Genomic DNA, 25,436 nt, shown 5'->3' with positions numbered 1-25,436 from the left:
AATGAAATTTCCATTGGACTGTTGCCTTTTATTTGACAAAGTTCTGACAAACCCCATATTATCTAGGTAGACTTTCTTTTTATTTGAGCCTTCCATGCAGAATGTTAAATTGACAATACAGTAAATAAAGGAAACAAGTCCTATCTCAAGGTAGTTTTCTTCAGTGTATGGTAAAATCCACATCCTATAATACTACTGGAGAGTTTTGTGAACAGCTTAGTCATCAGGTTAGTACTATTTATTGGTTCAGAGAGGTCATGGATACATGTGGGGAAAACACTGGTTGTTTAGCTATGAACCACTTGGAGTAGTTAAATGTTTCTGCTGTTAATAAACAGAACTTTTCTGCACTTGTGTTATTTGACAGGAGTGCAGTGAACCTTGTGCCACTTTTGTCTTGAAAACTATGAAGCTGTTAATTACAGAAATAAACAGGATTCATATATTTCACCAGTTTTAGTGCAGCACTGGGATTCTGTTCAGCCAGGCTCAGAATAGGAGATTTTCATTTATGTCTTCTGCAACAAAGAAGAAAATGTTATTAACATTTGATGCCAAAGAGACATTTGTATGTTGTATCAGTGTCAAGAATGTGATGCTGTCAAGTCAGAGGGCTCATGTAGGTGAATGATGTCCCTAACAAAAACCAAGTATGGTTACTGCTGTCATATTCAGGAGCCATTCATTTAGACCCCTCTTGGCTAGGTAGTTTCTTGCTTCTAGTACTAAGTCTCCTTGATCTGTTTGTGAGTCAAGAGTCCCTTCCATGCCCCTCTTCACAAATGAGTGATCCTAAACCCCTCTTTGGATGAACAATCAATCATTACCAGCAGTATATGTGTATTACGGTAACTCCTTGCAGCTTGCTTCCACGCATGGTTTGTGACTGGTAAATTGTCATCAGAAGAACAGGAAAAATTCTGGGAGGAGTGAAGACTCTGCACGTCTGACCTCTGACCAGAATCAGCTTCCACTTAAAGTGAGGGAGTTGCTAGTAGGATTTTGAACACGTTTCTTCAGTCCGCATGCTTAGCCAAATGCCTTTGGTTTGGCTAAACCTGGATTAACCTCTGCTACTGCTACCTTTGCTTAATGACTGTCAGTATTGTTCAGCTGTCGCTTAGGGCTAGATCAGAAGAAGGAAGATTGCGAAAGAAAGCCTTACTTTGAATGTGGTCAGGTAAAATCTCAAGCGGCTGTCATGACAGCTTCTGTTCAGCTGCTGCTTATTTCTAGAGGAATCACCAGCACAGTACTACCTAGCTTTTCCCTTTCCCAGGGAAGTCTTGATGTGGATTGAGCTGAACCAAACATATGCCTGGCTCATTTAGGATTCAGAAACTGTCCCTGCCTGTGCCTAAAGCCTCCTGATGCATGCAGCCTGGTGGGTACCATCTGAGCGTGGGTACCTCTGACAAATGAAGTAAAATAGATGGTTTCACCTGCAACTACACCATGATGATAGCATTTGTGTTGTATGTAGTAATCTAGAGGTAAGCGTAGTCACTTGATCAGTGAGAGATCTCTGGTTTTTCCCCTGCTTGACTTGAGATCTTTAAATACGTTTTCAGTCAATGTGCTTTGACCACGGATTTAAAAGTACAAGCTTGCTTTGCCTTTCCTTTGGCACTGAATGATAAAGTAGCGTTTCATGGGAGACAGATGTGTAGAACGTATGGGCTGAGACACCACACAGGAATTATTTGATGTTAAGTACAAACTATATCCCAAGTTTTTCCTCATGGAAAAATTACTTTTTCCTATCTTTATAAAACAATTCAGAACCTTGCATCTTTTGAGTCTTCTTGTTACTGTTGGCCTCTGTGCATAGTAGCTGTGAGCTTCTAGCTACAATTTCTTTCCTGTATGTTGTGGTCTGAGAATGTGCCTAGTTTTGACAGGAATGCTTTGTCCTGTACATCTGCTTGTTCTTTTATGTTTACCTTCCTTAATCCCAAAGCAGTGGCACCATTCCTTCAAAGCAATGAGTTTGTCTTGGTCTCCATCACACTCCTGGAAGAAACGGGTTATGCAGTGTTCCATGGGAACAAGGGAGGCTCTCAAAGGCGCAAGCTCAGAGTGTGTTAATAATCTGAAAGAAAGTACAGGTATGTAGAGCTGTATTTCATTAATAAATCATCAGGAGTACCAAAGATGATCTAAGCTGCTAGAAGATGACAGTGGTGGCTTTGACAGATGCCCCAGTGGATTCTGTTGTAGTGCTGCTTTAGTGAATCTGCCCCAGGTCTTTATGATGATATGTAATACCTGGTAAACTAAAATGTTTTAACTGCTATTTGTTCACAGACATTATTTTTTTTTCTAAAACAAGTATTACTGTGACTTGCTCACAACTCATCAGTTATGGATTTTTGCCATTAATCTTCAGGAGATCAAGCTTGCAAAGGTACTTAGCTATGCTTTAAGACAGTAGGTGTGATCAGCACGAGGTATTGAGGACCTGCAGCCTTGAAACGTGGATCCCACCACTGAGTGTCATGACCAGAAGCCTGAAATCTGAGTCACATTTTTCAGAGGCTGGGGGCTTCCTCTGAACTCTTGACACTGGTGCCAACTTACCATATCTGCTGCTTAAACTCAGAGACTTCTGTAGTACTAGTTGAAAACTATGGGTACCTTGCTAATGAATTATTGCTGACAGGCCTCTGCCCTTTGTACTTAGTCTGTTGCTTTTAGTTTCAGAAGCAACAGGATCTCATGAGCCTTCTTTTCTTCCAGAGTCAGGGCATGAATAGCTATTAAAGACACTGTAGAGCTTTAAGGTGTAATACATGATGATTATGCAAGGCAAGAGGATAGCAGGTTCTGACCTGAGACATGGCTCCAGCAAAACAATGAGAGAAGTTCTGTGTTAGAGGTGAATGCCTCCTTAGAAAGAGGGAGATAATGGCTTCTATCAGCTGAGGGACTGGTTCTGTATGTAAAGAACCCTTCAAGTGGTTTAGAAAAGTAGAACAGCCTGAGCTTAAACAGAAAATTGGAACTGAACCCGCAAAATATATATATATATTTATTTTTTTTTACCTGTCAACAGGGTGGTGATCAAGCTGATGAAACTGCCAGTGCACAGGGTACACATACATGTGATAGTTTTTCTCAAAGTCATGCAGGAGCAGCTCAACTGCGTGGTTGCCAGCCACGAGGCGCTTGTCACTCTCATAGATTTTTTTGACCTGGACACAACAGAGAAATTGGTATTTTTTTGTTTAAGGATGAAGATCTGTTCTGGAGAGAGCTATCTAGCAAGGAGATGGTTTGGAGAAATGAAATGTGATACGATACTACTGGGGAAACTGGGTTTAGTGTTTGTGACCATATGCAGCATGGAAAACTTGCCTCAAGTAGTCCAGATGATTTTTGTTTCTGTCTATGTCTGCTTTGGTAGTAACTAGAAAAGAAGTGAAATCTGTGTGGCTTAATAGTCAGGCCCAACTAAGCAGGACAGTACTTTCAGGCTGGTAGGAGGTGAAACTAATTTTAATCACATTTGTTCATCTTCTATCCTGGGGCAAGCAACTCAGTTTTTGGTCTGAATAAGCCATCTCAGAAATCATTTAATTCGTACCATTTAGTATGAGATGTTCCAGATAGGTCAGTGTCCCTCTTGGTGACTCTGGAAGTAGCCTTTGGTGTGCTCAAGCATATTTTGTGTAAACCTGTTGTGACCTACTGCATGCACCTTCTACTCCAGAGTTAGAGCAGCCCAGGTCTTAGTTTAACTTGAACAATTTTCTAACAGTTGTGGCTTTTTAAGCAGTATGGCATCTGTATCTTCAAAAACAAACTACTGTCACCAAATCACCTGAGATAAATCCTTCTCTTAAAAAAAAATAATAAAAAAAGACCCAATGGTAATAGATGCTTCCTCCATTTTAAGACAATGTAGTGTGATGCAGCAGGTCTACTGGTTGATAGAAAGCAGCTCTTTTCTCTTAAAACTCAGTGTCAGACTTGTGTAATTCTATTACCTTTGAATATCATGGTGTAGACAGTTCATGTGGCTGGATTAAAAGGTGCCAATTATACCCTTAACTGATGAGTCCATTTTCAGGTATTTTTGTATCGATGACCGAGTAAAAAAGGTGTGTGTCAAGAACAGAAGAGGAGCTACTTTCGGTCAGTCCAAGGGAGGGATACCCTGCCCCCATGAGGATCCCCTAAACTCTGTATTGTAATTCTGTCTTGAATCCTGCTGTGTGACAGCCCAGTTGCTCAGTCTCATGAGGCCTTTGGCAGTTTTCTTCATGGTGAGTGCAAGTCTGTCCGTCTGTCCTTCCTTTGAATACCTTACCTGTGTGTTGTCAGCAGACTTTGTCACTTAATGAAAGCCAAATGGCACATGTCCTTTCAGCTCGTGCAACTTCACAGTGAGCTCTTGGCTGGCTGTTCCCTCTTTTTCTGTCTTTTAATTAGTTATCCATACTCATGCTTTCCATCTTATGCTACAGATGTTTAGTTTCCTCAGGTCCTTTGGAAAATGACATTGACTGTGTGAATTGGATCATCCTTATCTACGTATTAGTTGATCTTTCAAAGAGGTTTCTCACAAAGCACTTCCCTGAGGAGAAGCTGTTCCATGTCTTTGCAAGCAAACAATGTTTATCTAGGTGTGCACTGTTTTTCTGCCTCTTGTCTGCAGACACTAACTTCAAATACACTTGGCTTGCTTTTGCTTGGATAGAAGGAACATTCATAGCAGAAATGTGTCTCAGCTTAAATGAGTGTGAGGGGACATGTAAGTGTATTTTGCAACTTGTGAATCTAATTGAGTCTAAATTGCCTTAACCAGAAAGGGAATGCTCAATAGAAATAGAAGAACTCATAAGATGTGAATAACTTCTTTTCACATGGTTAGTCCAGCTCTAACAATGTAATTGCATGATCTTATTTGAAAAGGATTGCTGACCTTATTCTTTTGCTTTTCAGTTAGAAATCCAGAAGTATCCAGCTCACGTTCATAATATTGCATAAGGATGTTTTTGAGCCAGTCTCTCATCCGGAGTGGGAACTGATCCACTTCATAATCAGTACAGTGGGGGATGTCTGTGCCAAATAGGAAAGTTTTTGTTAATAAATGATCTGTTAAGTCCCTATTTGAGCTTTTCTTAGCCATGTTAGATTTGATTCTCACTAGCAGACTAGTTAAGCTTAACATCGATTGAGCTATTAATACATAAAATTGGGAATGCATCTAATAGGTTCAATTAAATCTACAATTCATTTGTGCACATGCTTAGCTGGTTGTGCAAGCCACAACCTTCATATATGTGTGCAACTTCTGAGCAGGGCTGTGCAGTGAGGCTGAAAGCAGAGTTCTCCACAGTAAAGCAATATTCTGGCTAAGAGTGCAGTTTCCTCCTAGGGTATGCAACAATTGAATAGCTTGAAAGTAACTTCTGGCTTTTTAGACCCTGACTTCTGCATTTGGCATCTAGGTAGCTTTTTGGGTGGTTTGTTGTGTTGTTTTTTTTCAGACTTGACACTTTCATTTATTAATTAGCTGTAAAGGCTGGTTTTCTGGTCAAGCTATTAAAAAAACTTCTTCAGATGCTATTGCAATGGGGGCATGTAAGACAGTACACAGGGAAGACAGGGTTGGCAACAAACCGGTGTAACCACAGGAGGAATGTCTTTAGGATCCAGATGCTTAATACCCTTAATTATAGAAGTGACTTGTTAGATATGTTTAGGGTTTTAAGGTCTTAATTAGCAGATAATTGATGCAGAAGAGGGAGAGCACAGGAAGAAAGCAAATAACTTAGAGCTAGTTGATGATTAATGCTACTGGCTCTTTATACCTAGGTGAATTCTTCATAGAAAAACAAGCCTTACATTTGCAGGAGCCCATGTAGTCTAGGTGCAGCTGGCGTCCCATTTTTGTCCCTTCAAGTTGACATTTGGTGCCAAAGAGTTGACATGTGCCATCGTAAGTCTTATTATCTGTACCACAGACCTAGAGGAGGAGTGAAAAACAAAACCACCCCCACCACCACTGTGTTGAGAGAAATTCTGGTCACTCATACAGACATTACAATAGTAAAAGTGTCAATCACTTATGGTGTGACAGTTGTGAATACCCAGAGGGAACATGTGATCAGTAGTATTGAAAGTTGTAGTTATATGCCTACATAAGGATTTGTTGTCTACTACATACCTAGTTTCAAGATGCTTGAATTTATTTTTGTATGGCAGTGATACAGTTTCCGAGGTGGTACAGGATTACTACACTATATATGTACTGTATTTGGTACATGCTTTAAAACATCAAATGATTAAATAGAACTTTTAGTGACAGGGAGAAGCTACAATCTCTAAGTGAAGCAAATCACTTTAGGTACTATGTAGCTACATGTGTTCATACTATTCTCAAGCTATAGTCAGTGAGTTTGGGTACTTTACACTTACTTTTACAATTGCTGGAATCACCCAAACCCAACTGCATGCTTTTTAGGGTAGAATTAGTCTAAAGTTTAGCAGGGGAATGTGTTATCTTGTAAACATTTTAGCTGGCTTTCTTCCACGCTGTGCACTGAATGAAAGACTTACATGCTCATAGTCTTTGGTAGAAGGGCAAGCAGCAGGATCTTGGCAAATACAGCTGGGTTTCCCTTGTTTGTCCACATGGCAGACTTTACCTCTTTTGCAGTGGAAGTTCCTACATGGGTCTAGCAATCATAGCAAGAAGGAGAGACCATTAGAGGAGATGACAGGATGCCAAGTGTTTGTCAGGTACTACTGACAGTCAAAGCAAAATACAGCCCAGTGTTCACCAATAAGTCAAATAATTTCTGTAAGTTTGTTAGAATGCAGCTGGATCTTGTATTCAATAAAGCCAGCCAACTTTAAATGAGAAATTTTGTGAGACATCTAGCAGTCCCAGGTTTGAGTTGGGTGGGGAAATAAATTTCTCAGAAAAAGCTGTTTCTTCTGTAAGGCCTGACATTCACTTCCAGCTTCCTTTGAAACATATCTTATCTGTCCTTGCTAAATCCAGCACTGGCACTTGTCCTAAATTCAGGCTACTGTTCTGAAACTGAACTGTTTCAATGCAAGATAATTCCTATTCCAGTATAACTGACACAAAAATTTGTGCACTGTCTACAACTCTTTTCCACAAACAAATGAGTAAATCCAAGGGTGTATGGAAAGGATTTTCTGGGAACATAACTGTAATACAGGATTATGCACAAGCAGAGTTCAGTCATGTGAAATTGCGTGCTGCCACAGGCAGAAGAGAAATGCAGACCAGCAGATTCTCCAGCTGCCGAGAGCTAGCAGTTACATGATGGCTTTGCTTGTTTGTGGCTTACCCAAGAGAGCCTTCTCGCTCCTGTTGCTTGCACTTTCCATCTCACTGTCAGAACTGCCTGTAGTCTTAACCTGTAGAGTCACAGAGACATTGTGGTAAGTCTTGGGAAGAAAAAAAGTACTTGGACAAAAGTTTTTCAGGTACAAATACAGAGCTGACTGAGGCGCGGTTTGCTCTGCTTGCAGCAGAACGAGGTTGCTGTGCAGAATGTGTGAGAAATGCATAAAGCCTCTGGTAGTATTAAGGCACTCCGTCATTTGGGGTGGGAGGGGGGAGGGAAGTAGGAGATGGAGAAAGAGACAGGAACTCAGTAAGGTCTGAGTACCTGGAAGTTCTGTAGTACTTGACATGCAGCACCATAGTACCTTGAGGTTGGCAGAACTGGTGCTTCAAGTCTTAGTTTGTACTGGGGCCCTCCAGTCAGTAAGCATGAATTGCCTCTTAATACTGCCTGGGAGCAGCATCACCATGAGCTGCCAGGCTGAACACGTGAAGAAGGAGAAAGGAAGGATAAGTCTTCAGTTTCAACCCTTCTTTGGTGCTGCGGGGAGGTGCCTGCCCTCTTTCAAATTGATGCCTCCTATCTTTTTCTAATATTACAGGTCCTTATTTAACAGGCATATAAAAACTCAGTCCTTTCTTTTGAAGAACACCCGCTGGTTATCTAATGGCTCACAGGGCTATGGGAGATCTGGGTGCAACATCCTCCTTTGCTGAAGGGACAAAGCCCACATCCTTCATTTTGTGTGGGAGTGCCCTTGCCACTAGGATAATAATTAATCTGGGGACTCTAGCCCTGCCTTTCTAAGCCGTTTACTTTTGTATGGCAGTGTTTAAAAATCTTTGGGAAAGAGAAGCGAACAGGTTTTCCTAGTTGGCTTGAGACTGGGTTCCAGGTTTTGCACCTACGTGTCCATATTTATTTGTATGTTTTGTTACACAGCCCATTGGAGCTGGAGCTCTTAATATGAGTTGTACCAAAAAGGAAGTGAGCATGATTCATCTAAATGTTGTATGTGAAGTGATGCAGCATGAACCAGATGAATGGAGAGAAAAAAGGGGAGATGAGACTTCTGTGTATTAACAAAATATTATACCCGTTTTTCTCCAAAATGTCCTTTCAATCATTGTGAATTTAAATTTGGGACTCATGTCATTCCCCCTGCTTTTTGTAGTATTCTAACTGTATCTTAAAGAGAATTTACCTTATTCTCACTTTCCATTTTCATGCTCTGAACAGAGCTAGTCGTTTCCAGTTGTTGCTCACTGTCAGAATTAGGTGGCTCATGATAGTAGTCATCTTGTTCAGAGTGAATAAGGTCTTTAATCTTGACATGTTGGTAATCCTCAGTCTTTATATAAACTGCAGTGTCATCTTCGGTGTTTCCTTCCCCTTTGTGCTCAGTGCTGGTGTTCTCCTGGTCATTACTCTGGATTCCCTCCTCTTCCTGATAGGCTGATTGTTTCCAGGTGTTGCTGAGATAGTCCTCACCATCAACATCACCGCTGTCATGATCATCATCATCAGCATTACTGTCCACCATATCTCGTCTCTTCACCACTGTGTTGTGATCACTCTGATAGTTTACTTGAATGTTGTCGGTCTTCTCTTGGCTTTGCCATTTGTCATCCTGATCTTCATTATGGGTTCTTCGAGAGAGGGAGGTTTCTCCTTTATAGGATTTCTTCTGGCTGTTTTCCCTCTCTTCTGCCTCTAGGTCAAATTTCTCACCATGTCTTTTGGTTATCCGGATTGGTTGACTGGAATCTCTCAACATTTCATCAGATTGCATACTGTTTTCATTTTGCTGTCTTTTGTATTTGTCACCTTGATTTGTCTGGTGGCCTGTGTGCTTCGTATCTCTGTAATCAGTTTCTTCACCCCATTCCTCATCCTCTTCTATCACACCTTCTTCATCACTTTCACTGTTTTTTTCAGCTAGGCCAACTGTATTTTTATTGTATTTCCACGCGTTGTGTTCATGGTCAAGACTGAGAGCATCCACTGGATTTTCTGTGTTGCCTAAAACATGTCGACTGGCTGTATTGCTGTGTTTCTCATGCCTCCTGAACTGGTAGTGCTCAGAGCTGGACTGTTCTCTGCCACTGCTTCCAGAGTCACTGTCCTGGTTATCAGAAGCCAAAACTGGTTTGTTGTGCAGCACAAGGAAATTGATGCTTTTTAGACTGTTTTTCACTTGATGCTCGCTACCGGTTCTTCCTTGTTTTCTAGTGGTCTGGGGCTCGTCCCTGTGCTCAGCATGTGGTACTGACCCCTCTGGGTTTAGGTTTTTGTGACTGGGCAGCAAATCACCCTTGTCTACATACCCTGTGTTGTCTTCCTTTGGGGCTTCGGGATGAATATCTTCAGTCTTAAAAATTAAAAAATTAACAGGTAGGTTAATAAATCTTAGAATTTATTTGAAGTCAATGGAACGTTATTTTTGCCTTGTATTACAAGAAGGGGGATGTGATACTCATCTTCCTACATAGATAAATGCGAGGCCTGTGAAAAGAGGAGCAGGGTGAGAGAGAGCACCTTTCACAAGGGGGTGTGTAGTAATTTCTGAATGCACTGCATCTTAACATCTTTGTCTGATACATCATTGCTTCCTCGCTGAATTAATCAGGAACTATTGTATTTGGTGGCAAGTACAGTATCGTAAGCTCATAAGCAGGTGTTTGAGTGGCTTTTTTCTTTTTTTGCGTGCTGTCAAACCAACAGCAAAACTACTAACTTCAGTGGAAAGGGTTCAAATGCTCGAGGAGAAAGCAGGTATTAAAATGATTGTTAGCTCTTGCTGTAGCAATTGACTTTTTATTGCTGTTAGCATCACAGCAGCTGCTGGGTGAGTACAGGCACTTCCAATAGCAGCAACATCTGGCGTATTTCTGAACACCGCCTATGGATATTCAGTATTCCTTATTGCTTACTACAATATAGCACCTGATGTTGATTTTCCTTAAAGCTTTAGGGGGGGTTATTTATGAATAAACTTCTCAGTGCCCAAGTTGCTGGAACAGCGTTTCCTTTAGTGTGGGCAAAGTCATGATGGCTTGGAAACAAACGCTCCACTAACAAAAAGTTACACAAATTAAAAAGAAAAATTAAAAAAATGGCAGGATTAGAAATATTAGTTTGGTTCTTGGCAGATCAGCTGTAATCTATTTCCTAATGTCAAGGTGGTATTTGAATTTTTTAGTTTTGTCTTTTGCCTAGCATACTTGCTGGTGCAGGAAAAGTACAAGGCAATATATTCACTATCATTTCCAACTCTTAACTTTTTCAGGGAAAGATTGTCTGTTTGCTGAAATCTAACAGAAATTTAGTGAAGAGCTTTTACAGTTTAAATGCACATTTCTTGAAGACCTTATCAAAAGTGATCTAGGTGTTACCAAGCATCTCAAGCTGATATTAAAACATTTGAAAATTAAGTTTCAGGAGCAGGGGTTTTATTCCATGTGGTTTTGGGCACTGCTGTATACAGTGTGTTATATGTCTGTAAGTTTAAGCAAAACACAGTCTTCTGTGAAGGGCTTCTAGTTCTGTAGAGTTAGAAAGCGTAAGGCTAAACAGTCATTGTCTATTATGGGTGTTTGAAGCAGTAGTTTGGGAAAGATGTGGCTCACATCTTGACAGAGAGCCTCATTATGTGCCGCAACCTCAGTGCACAGATGTGTCTGGATGTGGCTTTCAGGTGCTGCTTTCTGTTATACCTTTGTCCCAGGATAAAAGAAACTTTTAGAACTCAGTTGCTCATCAAGATACTTGGGTCTCTTAATATGATGTTAAATTTCAGCCATTGTAGCTGTCATTAGTTATTATTAGGGGACAACCGGCTTTGGATAATTGTTGCATATTCACTTGGAACTGATGATTTTTCAGGTATTGCAGTGGTTTGTTTCGATGCAAGTATCTTCTGTGTGAGTTGTTTCTGGGAGACAGTTGTAGGCTGCAGACTAGTGTTTATAATATAATTTGTTCTGCTGGATACTTCATTAAGAAAAGTTAATTTTTTGGTTTTCATAATGCGAAGCGCCATCCGGATTGACATGAAGTGCATTTGGAAAGCTGCATAGTGGGATATAATTCATAATTTAAAAAAAAAGACTAGCATAAGAGTTGGGATTTTGCATTTCTTACTACAGAGCATGCTCTGAATTTAGTTGTTCCAAAACATTTGTTGGCTTGGAGCCAAGGTCCATTGTGTCTGAGCCACAAATGCTCAGCAGAATGGTGCAATAAAAAGGAATTTTAATTTGGGACAACCATGAATGTAAAACTGTGAGCTCTATCATTAGCGTGCATATATGGCATAAGGCTGCTGAGGTCATCTGTGGGATTACCACGAGGGCTGTGTATCTGGCTTGTCAGCCACAGTGTACTTTTTCAAGATGAGCCGTAGCAATGCTCTGTATTGCAAATAATGAAACACGTGGTGGCTAAAAGTCTTACGTGCTTGAGACTGCATATGGTCACTTGGAGTGATAAATTGAGGATTGCATCCTCCTTGTTTACCGGAGCAGTGATAACCACAAGTTCAGCTGTCAGTGGAGCTTATTGTTTGTTTGAATATGGGTGTAATGATTATACGTGGGGTTTCATTCAATTTTTTTCAAGTAAGTGTAATTTTTTTCAAGTAAGTGAAACTTCTGTTGTGAGCTTTAGGTTTCATCCTGTTCTGTTTCTAGCTATGTAATACCTGAGGCATGAGATGCTTGGTACTGATTCTTGAGGTCGGGGTGCCTACTTTTTTTTTTTTTTTTTTTGACCTAAATCCATTTGCCAACCACTCTATATGTGCTAATGTGTTTTATATATTTGAGATGAATAATATATGTTGCTTCTTAATGTTTAAAGAACAGGAAGAGTACCTTTTCTGGAGGTTTCTGTCCGTGGGTTCCGAGTTTGTAGTGTAAAGAATGGGTCTAGAATAGACAAATACATTCAATATGTGCATGTAAATAAAATTCTTGTACAGGTCAATGGGACAGCACAGAGAATTCACAGAATGGGAACTTAAGTGCTCAGTAGTAATAGCATGAGGAGGACTTACTGGAATAGCAAAAGCTGATCCTATGAGACAAATGAAGAGAGCTACAGCCTTCATGGTTTTCTGATCTTGTAGAGGACAGTAGTTAATGGTACAGTGGGTAGGGTTTAGAGGTTTCCTTTCTGCAAGCAACATGAAAAAAAATAAAGTTAGGATTTGGGTATAATGGTCTGATAGAAGACAGGTAGAGGCTGCTGTAACTTGCTTAGCATGAAGATTCATAGAACTTCCATGCAGTGTCCTGTTGTATGTAAACTCAGGTGTTAGACCAGCTTATCTAGAGGACATTTTGGTCTCAGTTGTTTTACAGGACTTGAATTATATGCTGTGTTCACAAACTCCAGTGGTGTTACTGAAAGGCAGTTATTAATGTATATAGGTTCAGCCCTGTAAATCTTTATCCACTCTTCTGACATACTACTTTGTCTCAGAAATAAATACAAAGGGACATTTTTTACAATGCCTGTTTGTGGCATCTCTATGGCCAAGATGTCTTCTGGCTGCTCTCCCTTGTGGATGTAGCAAGAAGAATTAAGTGGTGAAGTTCTGCTCAGAAGGTCTGAAAGCCTAGAAATGCTGTCCAGGCTGCTTGATGGATGGGTGCTGTCCTGCCTGGGAAGCAACAATTCCAACTCTGCTGTGCAGTAGTGTGCAAGATGGATCACTGGAAGAATATGCAATGCATTACAAATTTCTTCGGTCTGTGCTAATGTCCTCGTGTGAGTGAAAGACAGGCAACTCATTTTTACCTCAGATGTCATCAGCAAATTTTCTTACTTTTGCAGTGCATGTGAACTGGGAGTTTCTATGCCTGTAGCTGTATCACAGAGGAAAGCAAAAATAAATGAGTTATATTGTTTGTTTCCTCTCCCCTCTTTTTTACTGTATGCTTTCTTACGCTTTATAATTTCTTCCTGTTCTTTTTTCTGTATTCATGCAAATTCAGTAGGATTTTTACTGTGCTTCTGTTTCGCTTCTCATTCTGCTGGCTGTTCTTCCTTGGAAATTGTTGTCTTGGTCTTCATCCCCCCTTGCCCTTTAAAATTTTTTCACTTTCTGCATAACACATCCTTTTTTGTTGTTTCCCTGTTTCCTAATGAAACGTGTATTGCTGTGTTCTTAGTTGAAGGACATCACGTCTTTTGCTGGTTGAATTCCTTGGCATATGAGGAAACCAGCAGTGATTTCAGCCAGTTAGGTCAACCATATTCAGTCACATGAGGCTCAATGTATAGTTTTAAAATGTTGTTCACCCAGGTGTTTTTTCCTGGGGTGGGGAAGGAACTCAAAACCCCAAAAAGAAAACTCTAGGGAGCTTGTGTTTATGGGAGCCAAAATGGTGAAGCAAGAAGGAAGGACTTTTGAGCATTACATGGATACTTTTTTTTTCCTATTTTTTTTTTCTTTTGATGTAGAAGCTTGCAAAAGCATACTGGCTACTGCTATGCTTAGATCTGAAGTGTACACTTTGGAAGATCCCTGTGTTATACATTATTTAATGTCAATATCTTTTAGTTAATGAAGAGTAAAATGCATCGTTAGTGGGGCATATCTAGTATGCAAATGATTTTTCTTGCAGTTAACTGATGTAGCCCCCAAATTATATCTCCTCTAATTATCTATTATCTCTTTGGAATTTAGTTAAGATGTTTTCAGAGGGAAAGACAGAATAAAACAAAAGCCATTAATGAGCATAAGCAAGATGCCTTACTGGACTGTGTAAGTGCAGCCACTTCAGATCAAGGCAAGTTTTGCTAGACTGAGGGTCATGCAGGCGACTTGCCAGAAACTCAAGAGGCATAATCTGATTTCATGTGTGGCCCTAAAATCTGTATACTGTGCTTTTGAAAGCCTGGCAAGTGCCGGAGGAAAGAAGAATTTGAATGTCAGGTAGTCTTGATTTCTGTTTCTCTTTGCTTCTGGTGAACAACACAGCTCTGCGCATGTTACTTAACTGAATTTCTTTTTCTAAAAACCTCATTTGTCATATTTGTTTTGGTAAGCTAGTTAAAGAGCTATAAATGAAAAGCTCTGCGTGTTGTATTGTATTTATAATTATATTTTGCTAACTTGTGTCTGTCACTGACTGAAAAGTGGCCTTTGCCACCTTTGTCCAAATAAAGAAAAAGTGGTTGGAATAAATCTTTGAGTTAAGGTGGCAGGTCAGGGCTTTTGTATTATTCCTCTTAGTAACTAGCCCGCAGTGGTCCGTAAGAAGCATGTCTGTGATTATTGGGAATGGACATAGTCTCATTTTTTTTCTAGTCATGATAGTCCAAATGAGTTGCAAGGTTTTACAGTACTTCCTCCAGTAGGATAATCTATTCCAAACATTAAGTAGCATTTCAAAACACACTCTTAAACTGTAATGCATGTGCGAGTATTGCCAGTGTTAATTCCTGGGATTTGCCTGTCTGGATATGGCAGCAATACTAATTCCTATGCAGTAAGTGTTTCCTCCCACTGTTTTCAGAGCAAAGAGATTTGAGATTTAGGTGATGCCTCTTAGTGGACCTGATTGCTCTCAGTTAACCGTGTGATTCTGTGTCTCCTGCCTGTGATGCCAGCCCCATTTGCAACTGGTGGCTGGAAACTGCCAGGCAAGTTCAATAGCTACAGTAAACCAATTTATTTTTTCAGTGCTGGTGGTGCTCGTGAAGGGAGAGCAGCAGGGGAATTTGGGATGGCAGATAAAAGCTGCAAGGTCAATCACAACAGCCACTTCAACAAGGAGGAAAAAAAAATATCTTTGTACAATGAACTGTGTCCTCCAGGGGTGAAAGGAGTGTTTCTGTTGGTGTCACTCCATGTTTGGTTAGGCTCTGGGGGCTTGGTTGTGCAATATGCCAAGACCTTTTGCCAGAATCCAGGAGAACCTTTTTGCTTGCTGCACATAATTCATGTGAAGGGTTTTCAGGTGGTTTGCTAGAGCAGGAGCCAAGGGATTTGCAGCTTGAAGGGTAAAGCTCTTAGTGAGAGGGGAAAAAAACACAAGGAACTCTTCCTGCAAGCCTACAGCCCTTCTTGCTGCAAAGGTTGTGGCTTATGGCAGTGGGATTTTTGTATTTGCTCATAGTCTTTCAGTGTGAGAAAGGAAAAGTCATTTTTGCTGGAGTAATAAAATAGACAGCCTGAGCAGGTGCACAGATGAGAAAGCTCTTGTGGGTTGTATGTAATACATGGCAATTAAGACGATGGTGATGGAAGAAATTAAGCATTAGCTAATTGTCATGCAATGCACAGATCTGCATTGTGGCATTCAATTTTCTTGCACTGAAAATGTGAAGACATTGTGTTCTTGCTTTAATTTCCTAATGTGTCCTACAGAACAGAATTTCTAAACCCAAGCTTTTTGTAACATCTAAGATTAATAGAACTGTCAGCAAAGAACTATTACACAAGAAGCTATTTTTAAAAGCAAGCAGACATCCCTCTAGAGAAATGTACTCACTATACTCCGCAGGAAAATCTGTAGGAAAACTTAGCCAAAGGATGAATATGAAATTTCTTGAATATCGTTGTTTTTGACCAAGAAATGAGGAATTTAACAATACTTCAGCTTGAGGTATTAAGAAAGCAATGCTAACTAGGTGCGTTGGGTTTGTGTGGCAAGGTTTTTGTAGCAGGGGAGCTACAGGGGTGGCTTCTGTGAGAAGCTGCTGGAAGCTTCCCCCATGTCCAACAGAATCAATGCCAGCCGGCTCCAAGATGGACCCACCGCTGGCCAAGGCTGAGCCAGTCAGCAGCAGTGGTAGCGCCTCTGGGATAACATATTTTAGAAGGGGATGGAGGGGGGGTGGGAAACAAAGGCAACTTCAGCCAGAGAAGAGGGGAAAGAGAGTGTGTAAGAGCAGCGACTCTGCAGACCCCAAGGTCATTGAGGCAGGAGGTGTCCAGGCACTGGAGCAGAGATTCCCCTGCAGCCCATGGTGAAGCCCATGGTGAGGCAGGCTGTGCCCCTCAGCCCATGGAGGTCCATGGTGGGGCAGATACCCACCTGCAGCCTGGGGAGGGCCCCGTGTCAGAGCGGGTGGATGCCTGAAGGAGGCTGTGATCCCCTGGGCAGCCTGTGCTGGAGCAGGCTCCTGGGAGGATTTGTGGAGAGAGGAGCCCAGGCTGGGGCAGGTTTGCTGGCAGGGCTTGTGACCTGTGGGGGAACCCATGCTGGGGCAGTCTGCTCCTGAAGGACTGCACCCCATGGCAGGGACCCACACTGGAGCAGTGTGTGAAGAACTGCAGCCGGTGGGAAGGTCTTACGTTGGAGAAGTTTGTGGAGGACTGTCTCCCATGGGAGTACCCCACGCCAGAGGTGGGGAAGGGTATTGAGGAGCCCTCCCCCTGAGAAGGAGGGAGTGGCAGAAATAATGTGTGATGAACGGGCCAACACCCCCATTCCCTGTCCCCCTGTGCTGCTGTGGGTGAGGAGGTAGAAAAAATTGGAAGTAAAAAGTTAAGCCTAGGAAGAAGGTGGGGGGTGAGGTGTTTTTAAGATTTAGTTTTATTTCTCATTATCCTACTCTGATTTGATTGGTAATAAATTAATTTCCCCAAGTCAAGTCTGTTTTGCGCATGGCAGTACTTGCTGAGTGACCTCTCCCTGTTCCTATCTCAACCCATGAACATTTCATTCTATTTTCTCTCCCCTGCCCAGCTGATGAGGGGAGTGATAGAGCAGCTTTGGGCACCTGGCGTCCAGCCAGCATCAATGCAGATGTCCTCCACTCCTTTTTCATGCTTGGAAAAAATACATTTTGCTTGAAACTTGGAAGAGGCAAGTTATTTATTCCATTGCAGTGGGTTCCCAGCAGGATACAGGTAGCTCAACTTAAAACGGGGGTGGGGGAGTTGCTTTTCTTGGTGTGGATGTGATAATTGCTCTGAGTAAACAGACCCTGAATGACCCTTTTTCAGGGGACAGCTACTGAGCTGAGGTGGAGCTAAGGGTGCTTTGGTGCACTTGGTCTTACTGAACACAGATGCAGCGGGCAGTGTTAGTCAGCTCCAAGGTAGGATCCTGCAGCTGCTGCGCAGTTGAAGTACATCCAGCTTGCGAAAGCCTCTGCCGGGACTTGAGCCAAGTTGCTTTATGAAGAGGAGTTGCCTCTCTGAGTATAGGCTGCACGCAACAGCCCTTCCTTGGCATCTCTGTATCCATCCGGGGGCCTGCTGAGCATGGCGAACGTCAGTTCCAGCCTGTGATCAGACTTACAGAAGTGTATGGTGAGGTAACTGGAACCTCTGATACATCAGTAGGTTTTAAAAACCGAACGCTTACCCATCTGCTTGGCTTGCTGAACTTGCAGACACTAACACTTTCCCCCCCTCCAGTAAGGAGAGCTGGAAAAATGGATTACAAGTTGAATGTCAGTTTCTCCTTAAGAGAAGTACTTTAAAAAACCCAGTGCCATTTAGAGGCTCGTGACTGTGTGTCTTCTGTTTGGCAACCCAAAGGTTATGACTCAACAGTTCAAGTTTTTTTAGCTGAGGTGACTGCTCGAGACCTTCAGTTGTGGAGACTGCTGCTCAGCAGTTATTTCGCTCCTTGTGGTTCTGCAGTTGCTGGTATCTTTGCTGAAAATCAAGCGATGTGCTCTTGAGGATCAGAGGGACTGTGAGCTTACCCTCGACGGGAAGACTGCCCAAGGGCTGTCATTAAAATTGTGTCAGCATTCACTCGAAATACTGATCAATGACATTATTTTTGTCTAGAGAGCTTGAAGTAATGGCATCTGGCATGCCAGCTAGTCTTGCCTGTCCTTCTCAGCTAATGCTGTACCACATGCATTTTGTACACCAGTCCAGCTCAGTCACCCAGGAACTTCACCCGGGTTCACTGCTTCTCATTGCTTATAGCAGGAAGTCTGCATCTTTAGCTGAAAATCAGAGAATTTCAAAAACAGATGAGATGCCAAGTGCAGTCTTTCCTATTCTCTCTGTATTTTATTTCTGATTCAGTATTGTTGTCAGCCACTGAAATAGAAAACCTCCTGCAGCTGAGACCTAGCAGATTCTCTTGCTTTTTGAAATGCCATCCAGAAATTATGAGCTTGCAAAGGCTGTGGCTGAAGGTGACAAATGCCTCATGTTTAACAAAAGAAACGACACAGACTGACCTACTTTTCAGCTCTGGCCTTGGCAGAAAACTGCACAGGCTTTTGTCATTGGACCTAACTCTAGAAGATGCAGTTGCCCAATCTCCTGCCATTGCTAATGAGCATGGATGTTGTCTGGCATTTAGAAAAGAGATCTGGGAAGACAAAGGGTCAACTTTGGAACTCAGTTTCTCATTGTGTAGAGTAGGCACGAATGCTCATTTCATGAAGATGAGACTTGGGTAATAAGCTTTTGTAAAACTGCAAAGTGAAATGTCTTAAGACATGATTTTCATAATTATTAAAATTATAGAGAAATTTCAGAGTTGAGCTTTCACGTATTCCCAAAGTATCACTGAAAAATCATGTAATATAATGTGATTTTTTTTTTTTTTTAAATCACCCCTTTGAAACTTTTGAACTGCAATAAAATCAGATGTCTTGTAATTATTGGAAGAGGTCTCTGCTTGGTGCTGTGTCAGGCTTGTTAGCGAGAAATGTTGATGCCCACATCTTCACTGATAAATGCGGTAAAGATGTAGTTCTTGTAGCCAGGTGATGATCACAGCTCTAGAACTCTGAGTGGATGGAGTTTTCTGTACAAGGGGAAATTCATGAGCATGGAAACAGAATTCTCTGTGCAGTGTCTGTTCTTTCTATAACCAAGATGTACACATGATATTCTTAAATTGCAACTGGTACAGCACATTCTTATGTCTAGGTGTGTTTCAAAAGACCTTGTTGAAAGTGTTTCTGTATATGTGTTATATATGTGTATAACCTAGTTCATGTGTGCACATATATAAAAATGAAAGGCAGAGTCTGAGGCAGAGATCTGAGTAAAAGAGATTGTAATAGAAAAGTAAATACCAAAGCATAAAACTTTTCCACTCATTCTGTACCAGTAAATAACCGCTGATGAGAGTTGATCCCTGTGATGCTACCAATTGTACAGCTGCAAAAGCCATTGGCCTTAAGTCCTTGATGGCTGGATGCACCCCCCCCCCCAAAAAAAAAAAACACAACCAACAAACAACCACCACACCAGTATTTCAGGACATGTTAAACCAGTTTTTAAATAAATAATTCAAATTATCTTAATGTAATTGTTTGAACTGTTATACTACTACTACCATTTGATTTTATTTTTTACTTGTTGAGATCTGGAGGTTTAGGTTTCAGAGCCCTGTCCAGTTCTAGTTTAAGTGCAGTTCAAGCCAAAAAGAGCTGCTTTGATTTAATTTGGGAAGGGTCAAAATGAGACCTCTTCAGTGGCCAAAATTATTTTCTCTATTTGATATCATTTGATGGGTTTTGTTGTCTCTCAGAATCTGCATCTCCTTCATAGATGCCCTATTTGCTACAGGTTTTTAATAGTTCTACCAACACCTTAATGAAAGGTTCCTCCAAGACCAGCCACAGTTTCTGTCAGGGTGAATTTACTTGTTGTGGCCTTGTCTGTTGGATTAAGGTTCCTGAACTGATGTTACAGGAGGTTGTGAGAAGTGTTGGGCAATCAGGCTGTGCCATGGGTTTCAGCCGGATGATTGTATGCTTCTGCAAGAGTTATGTGTTTTGCTTGACTCTTGTTGGCAATTGTATAATGTTTTATTGTTTTGCAGGATCACAGGAAAAATAATGGTCCCAGTGGTAAGATAAAGGTCATCATCTTCAACACAATAACCGTACAGTGTTTTCTCTTCTAAAGAACATTTCTTCTGTTCTAGACATAAACACCTGAAATGATTTATCCTTAAAACAAACAACAATACTCTATGAAAGCTTCAGCTATTTTACAGTAAGTGAAAAAAGAATTTGCAGAGGGTTAGATACAAAGCATTCTAAGGTTTTCATTAAAAATAAAGAAGAAACAGTACCGTGGCAGTAGAAGAGGTGCTCCTTCTTGGTTAGCCACTGCTGAACTGGAAATCCTTGAGCCTTGCAAAATCTTGCTGCTTTTCCTGTGATGTATATGGACTCTCTCAGCAAGTGTGTTTTGCTGTAAGCTTCAATGAAGGAAGGTGATGCTCTATGGGTCTTGGTAAAACTAAAGGAAACAATCTCCTAGGCTTCCATGGGATGAGGCGGGGGGTAGTGGGCTAGTGTAATTCTGCTGAAGTAATTGAATGAGAAAGACCATTCAGTGTTCACAGGCTCTGGGCCAGTGGAGCTCAGCCATTGTGTGGGAAGGACATATTTAGTCTTCTGTGGGGAGGGGAGCCAAAGGGTGCAATAGTTTCTGCTGCATCGGCTGGCCCCAGAAGAGCTGAACTAAGGGATCAGCCGAGGTGGTCACGTTGTGGGCCTGGGGGAAGGTAAAGCACAGATGATGCCGGTCCTTGCTAAACTTTTCAGTGTTTTTTTCAGTGTGCCATACACGGTGTGTGTAAGCTGGTGAAAAGCAAGAAGGTAGGGATATGAAGAGCAAAGCTCTAAATAAAAAATGTAAAAAACAAGATCAGTTGGAGAGTCTGGTATAACAATTAGGAATTAACTATTTAGAAGCTGTTGCCATGGCTGCGCTGTCTGATAGCGACAGTACAGAGCAAGCTAGTCTGAGTGTGAAAACCTCTCCAAGTGGTGTCTGCCTGCAACAGATGCTATGTGGCTTTTGCTTTCGTAATGGTTCAGTATTAATGATTCAGTGTTAATGAGTTTAATCTTTCTTTTTTTTCTTCCCATATCATTATTCCATAAAATGCACTTCCTGAACTGGAATACTTTCTGGGAGGTTTTCAGATCAGAAATAGTGGAGTGGATGCACCAGCATAAGAACAGAGGCATTTCCAGTGGTGTATGCAGTAAAGTCAGCACATCAGGCCTCAGTTTCCCATTCTGCCAGTATCATGTATTGCTAAAGAGGATGCTTTGCATATTGTGCTGACATGATTGGAAAAGAGGTCAAAGTAAAATGAAATAAGGTGTGTGAATGGTAAAAGCTGCAATGCAAATGCTGAAAATACAGTTATTTTAGATGATGGTTTAACATTTTTTGTAAGGTTACAGTTTTGCTAGATTCTACTCTGCTTATCCCAAAAAGTGATAGATATTGTGGATGTGATTAGATGAGATACAATGAGAAATGTATGAGAAGTTATCATGTTTTATATGGCCAACTGTGAAGTTTATTGTTAATTAAGAAAAAAAAAAAAGAGGCGCTAAAATAACAACCGAGCCCTGTCTCTGTAGACCAAGCAGAAAATAAAACTTTGACAAAACCCCATGAGAAATTCTTTAAATCCCTTCCCCTTTTATCTCTGCTTCTTTGCCTGGAAACTAATTCATGCCTGTTGGAGTTGAAATTCTGCTGGTCTGTCAGCCAGTCAGCATCTGAAAGGAGGGTGATATTTCAGAAATTGCCATTCATTGTGTTTTTTTGTTGTGCATTACTAAAATATGATTGGTTTTATCTTTTCAAAACTTTGTTGTGTGCCATGAGCATCCCTCTTTCTACCATGAGATTAGCTTTATTAGGGGATCAAAGATAAGTGTTTTTCTGTGATTTTTAAATATTCCAGGTGCGGACAGATCCTCAGCTAATAAAAGACAGATATTTAGGTGACTTTCCAGAAATTAACACAAATAAGCCAATGATAATCTTACGTTAGCTAAGTATTTAGCTCTTTTTCTTATAAGATTTTCAGATAATGGCTATTAGCATTGCCTTGAAATTGTTAATTCACAAAAAAAGTGCCAGGCTGCAAAGAACTTGCAGGAACATGAAGCTGGTAGTTGTAGGGGTTTGAAGGTTATTATATGAAAACATGTGTGTGATTTCTAAGCTTTGCTTGTTTCTGTGTTTAAACAGCTTTCTTGGGACTTACAGAGGGGGTGGGGGGGTGGGGAATATTTTAGTTTTGAGGATGTTGAAGGATTATACATTGCTTATAAAAGCTGTTAACTTATTTGCAGAATGTTTCATTACAACAAAATTTCTGGTTTAGGTTTGATGACAAAATGCTTTGGCTGAGAAAAGATCCCTGGTTCTGTTCTGAGTGTCATCAAGGTGGCTTGAGCTTGTCTCAGAGCCATCAGTGCTAGCAAGGAAGTCTGTAGCTGGTCCCACTGTGTCAGGTAGCATTCATTTTTGGAACTTCTTCATTGATGAATTAATAGTTCTCTCACCAGAAAAACATGCTGTACCATCATGGTAAAGTTTGGGGTGAGGACGAAGCAGAGTAGCTGCTGTGCTGGAAAACTCCAACCTAGAAATTATTGTTGTGACTCATTAGATGAGTTCATTTAGAAACAGAGTAATTCTATCCTGTCCCCGCCTCTGTTTTCACTGGGGAGGAAGAACTAAGCACTAGCCTGTTTGACAGCTAGATGACCTTTTAGTGAAATATACGTTTGCGTCAGTTCTGCCTTAACAATAGAAGGGCACGAATTCATTCAACACCAGTATTATGTCAGAGGTCCTGATATCCTGGCTTGATTTTTGCTTTGGTTTCCATTTGTGTTTCAGTGTTGTGCTTATAGGCTGTGTGCTGGATACAAAAATGCAGGACACAGCAGCTGCATAAGCGGAGAGGTACCTTCTCATTTCAGTAGGCTTTGGATTAAACCACAATTTATTTCATTAAAACCAGAATTCCACAAATTGCCTGATCCACGCTTGGCTATTAGCCAGCAGTGAACATGACAGCTTCCACCAACATGGGCTGGAGAAGCACTGGTGTATCCCTGTGGCTGGAGCATCAGTGGATCCCCTTCTGGTTGTCTGCTGTACTGTGCAATCACTGATGTACCTCACATGAAATGCCTGGGTTTATTTTAGACTTCAGCTTTTTAATTGCAGCCTACACTGTTACGGTAAAGTTGGGTATTATCCAGCATGCTGGAAGGTGGAAAAACTGGACATGTGGGGTTCCCCTTAAGCATATTTTCAGGCGAAACGAGTGCTTACTGGTGAGTGGTATGCACTGGTCTTCAGTAGTCTAACCTGCAGTGAGGAGGAGTATGGCTGTTGGAAGGAAAAAAAAGGATATGTAGAGGAAAGTGAAAGAGAATAAGCAGCAAACAATAAAAAAAGACTAAACACAGAAGAAAGAAGACAAATGAGTACAGGGAAGTGAAAAGATTTGTTTTATCTGTGTCTCATGGTGACAGCTGCTAAAAGGACACTTGAAACAATGGGAGAGGAAAAGCTCGGAGGTGCTTGTTACATTTATTAATATGCCTGTATTGCATTGTATTCCTTGGCAGAAAAGGTCTGTGGGTATGGCTATCTGTGGGGAAGAGGAGTTAGCCTCAAAAGACGTTTGTTTTTATTGGAGCTGTCTACACATCTGCACGCTCAGCACAGCCATAGGCCTTCAGAGCTCTGCCCACAAGAGAGTGGTGTTGAGCCATCCACTTCCATACCAGGTACAGGCTTCAATTTACAGGTTTTTAAAACGTAAAGTAAGTTTTAACCTCGGTGCTAGGTCTGCTTGACAAACAAACTTCGACTTTTCCAGAATATATATCCGGATACAAATCAAATATGCTTTACCCTGAAAGGAAAAACTGTAAGCAAGTTGGAGTTCAGGTGGGGTTTTTAGAATCGATAAAGAACCTGTGCGTGTACGCTGGCTGCTGTATCCAGGATACCATACCTAGCTTATGTGTCCCTGCTTTTTCTCTTTTTACTGGAGGTGGAATAAAAAGAACCACAAAACGACAGGCATGGAACGGTTTGAGTCTGGTTACAGCCAGGGCTGGTCATGCCGTGCTGCCAGGCCGGTGCTGTGGTTTCCCAGGTTGCTGTGGATCATAGTCTGCCAGATGGTGTTGATAGGGCTCTAAACATCTCTGGTTGCCTGTTAATTTCCTGATCGACTGTTAATTAAAAACTAAGGAAAGTCTCTGTGTAACTTCCTTACCAAATGGTGCACCTGAAGCCTTTTGTGAGCCCGTGGAATGGCCTGCCTTTAGGATACCTATATAAATAGTTTAGATTTGCAAAAGACCACAGCCTGTAGCAGCTCCCGTTGGAAATGTGTCAAGTATTGCTTGTCCTTCCCTGTTGGAAATAATTGCTTGGGTTGCTGTGAGCCATGGAGGCCTTTCATGAGGAGTTCAGTTTTCTTGAGAGTTAGCCAGGTAGAAAAACTGGTTGGAGGCAGCGCTGGGGGAATGAGGCATCTGGTGCCTCTGACCAGCTCTCTTCAACCTGGGTTCAGTTGTGCTGCACCAAAGGAATACCGTGAGGGGTTTTCTGTGCCTTGGTCTTGAGGAGGCAGGAGAATATCTGGATATGTCAGTATATGGCCAGTTGCGGCTCTTTAGGTATCTTATGATAGATATTCTGATAGGGGAGTTTGCCCAAGTATTTTTGCATGCATTGCTTTCTAAATTATCTACTGATAGTAAATCACTGAAAATATATAGTATTTATATATGTGTGTGTTTGTGTATATATATATATATATATATATATGTGCATATCTTTTACATCCTCTGGACTAAGTAATATTAGTACTCCTTCCTTCTATTTTATCTCTAAAGAAAGAAAACCTGACTGCCTTCTCAAGGCTCCTTGGACTGAATTTGGGCTGAAATTTTTATACTCTGAAAAACGAAATTTCGGCACAGCTTTTTTGACTCTAAAAGCTGCTCTTCTCAATCAGAGATCAGCAGTGTCCTGGACCTTTTCAAGATTAACAAGCATCTCTTAAGATGGAGCATATTAATAGATGCATATGAGCTGATGATGCATATTTTGAAACTGAGCTATCTCCTAAGAGGTTTTTCAGTGAAAAATCTCAAGTGTGGTGTATCGCTAAAAACATTTAAGAAATCATGGAGGGACTAATTCAAAAGTTCTCCTATGCATTCTTTTTAGTCTGTTACTTGGTCAGCTTTGCATCTGAAAACAGGTTCAAGTGCCATACAGACTATGTGGTTTCCTCATTTATCTTATGCACTAGTCCAGGGCCCCCCATCATCAATATTGTATTCCATATAGCAGGAGTTCTA

The 25,436-nt window shown here is 41.2% G+C and overlaps 2 protein-coding genes across 4 annotated transcripts in view; one reads left to right on the top strand and one right to left on the bottom strand.

Moving 5' to 3' along the window:
* Positions 1-25,436, top strand: part of LOC308054313 (uncharacterized protein) — a 49,782-nt gene that overhangs the window by 6,802 nt on the left and 17,544 nt on the right. Inside the window, exon 1 of one of the 2 annotated variants that reach the window (XM_080366909.1) lies at positions 20,690-20,791. The exons of the other annotated variant lie outside the window; for it this stretch is intronic. The gene's annotated coding sequence lies outside the window, so the exon portion shown is untranslated. Of the gene's footprint in view, positions 1-20,689; positions 20,792-25,436 lie in introns of those variants that run through there. 2 annotated transcript variants of the gene reach the window in all.
* Positions 59-20,560, bottom strand: SPARCL1 (SPARC like 1). Of its 2 annotated transcripts, XM_080366223.1 has the most exons (11): positions 20,354-20,560; positions 12,388-12,506; positions 12,206-12,259; positions 8,536-9,702; positions 7,332-7,401; positions 6,568-6,686; positions 5,854-5,974; positions 4,928-5,064; positions 3,046-3,194; positions 1,944-2,092; positions 59-518 (listed from the first exon to the last, which is right to left on the bottom strand). In XM_080366223.1, exons 2-11 carry the CDS (start codon positions 12,439-12,441, stop codon positions 490-492), a joined length of 2,049 nt encoding a protein of 682 aa, XP_080222349.1. In that variant the 5' UTR covers positions 12,442-12,506; positions 20,354-20,560; the 3' UTR covers positions 59-489. The 2 variants fall into 2 exon arrangements, with proteins under 2 accessions (XP_080222349.1, XP_080222350.1); XM_080366224.1 differs by lacking the exon at positions 12,206-12,259.

The sequence above is a fragment of the Falco punctatus genome (assembly GCF_963210335.1).
Source record: "Falco punctatus genome assembly, chromosome: 1".
Classification (NCBI taxonomy): Eukaryota; Metazoa; Chordata; class Aves; order Falconiformes; family Falconidae; genus Falco; species Falco punctatus.
Note: the sequence above shows the minus strand (reverse complement) of the source record. Positions and strands in the feature narration are given on the sequence as shown.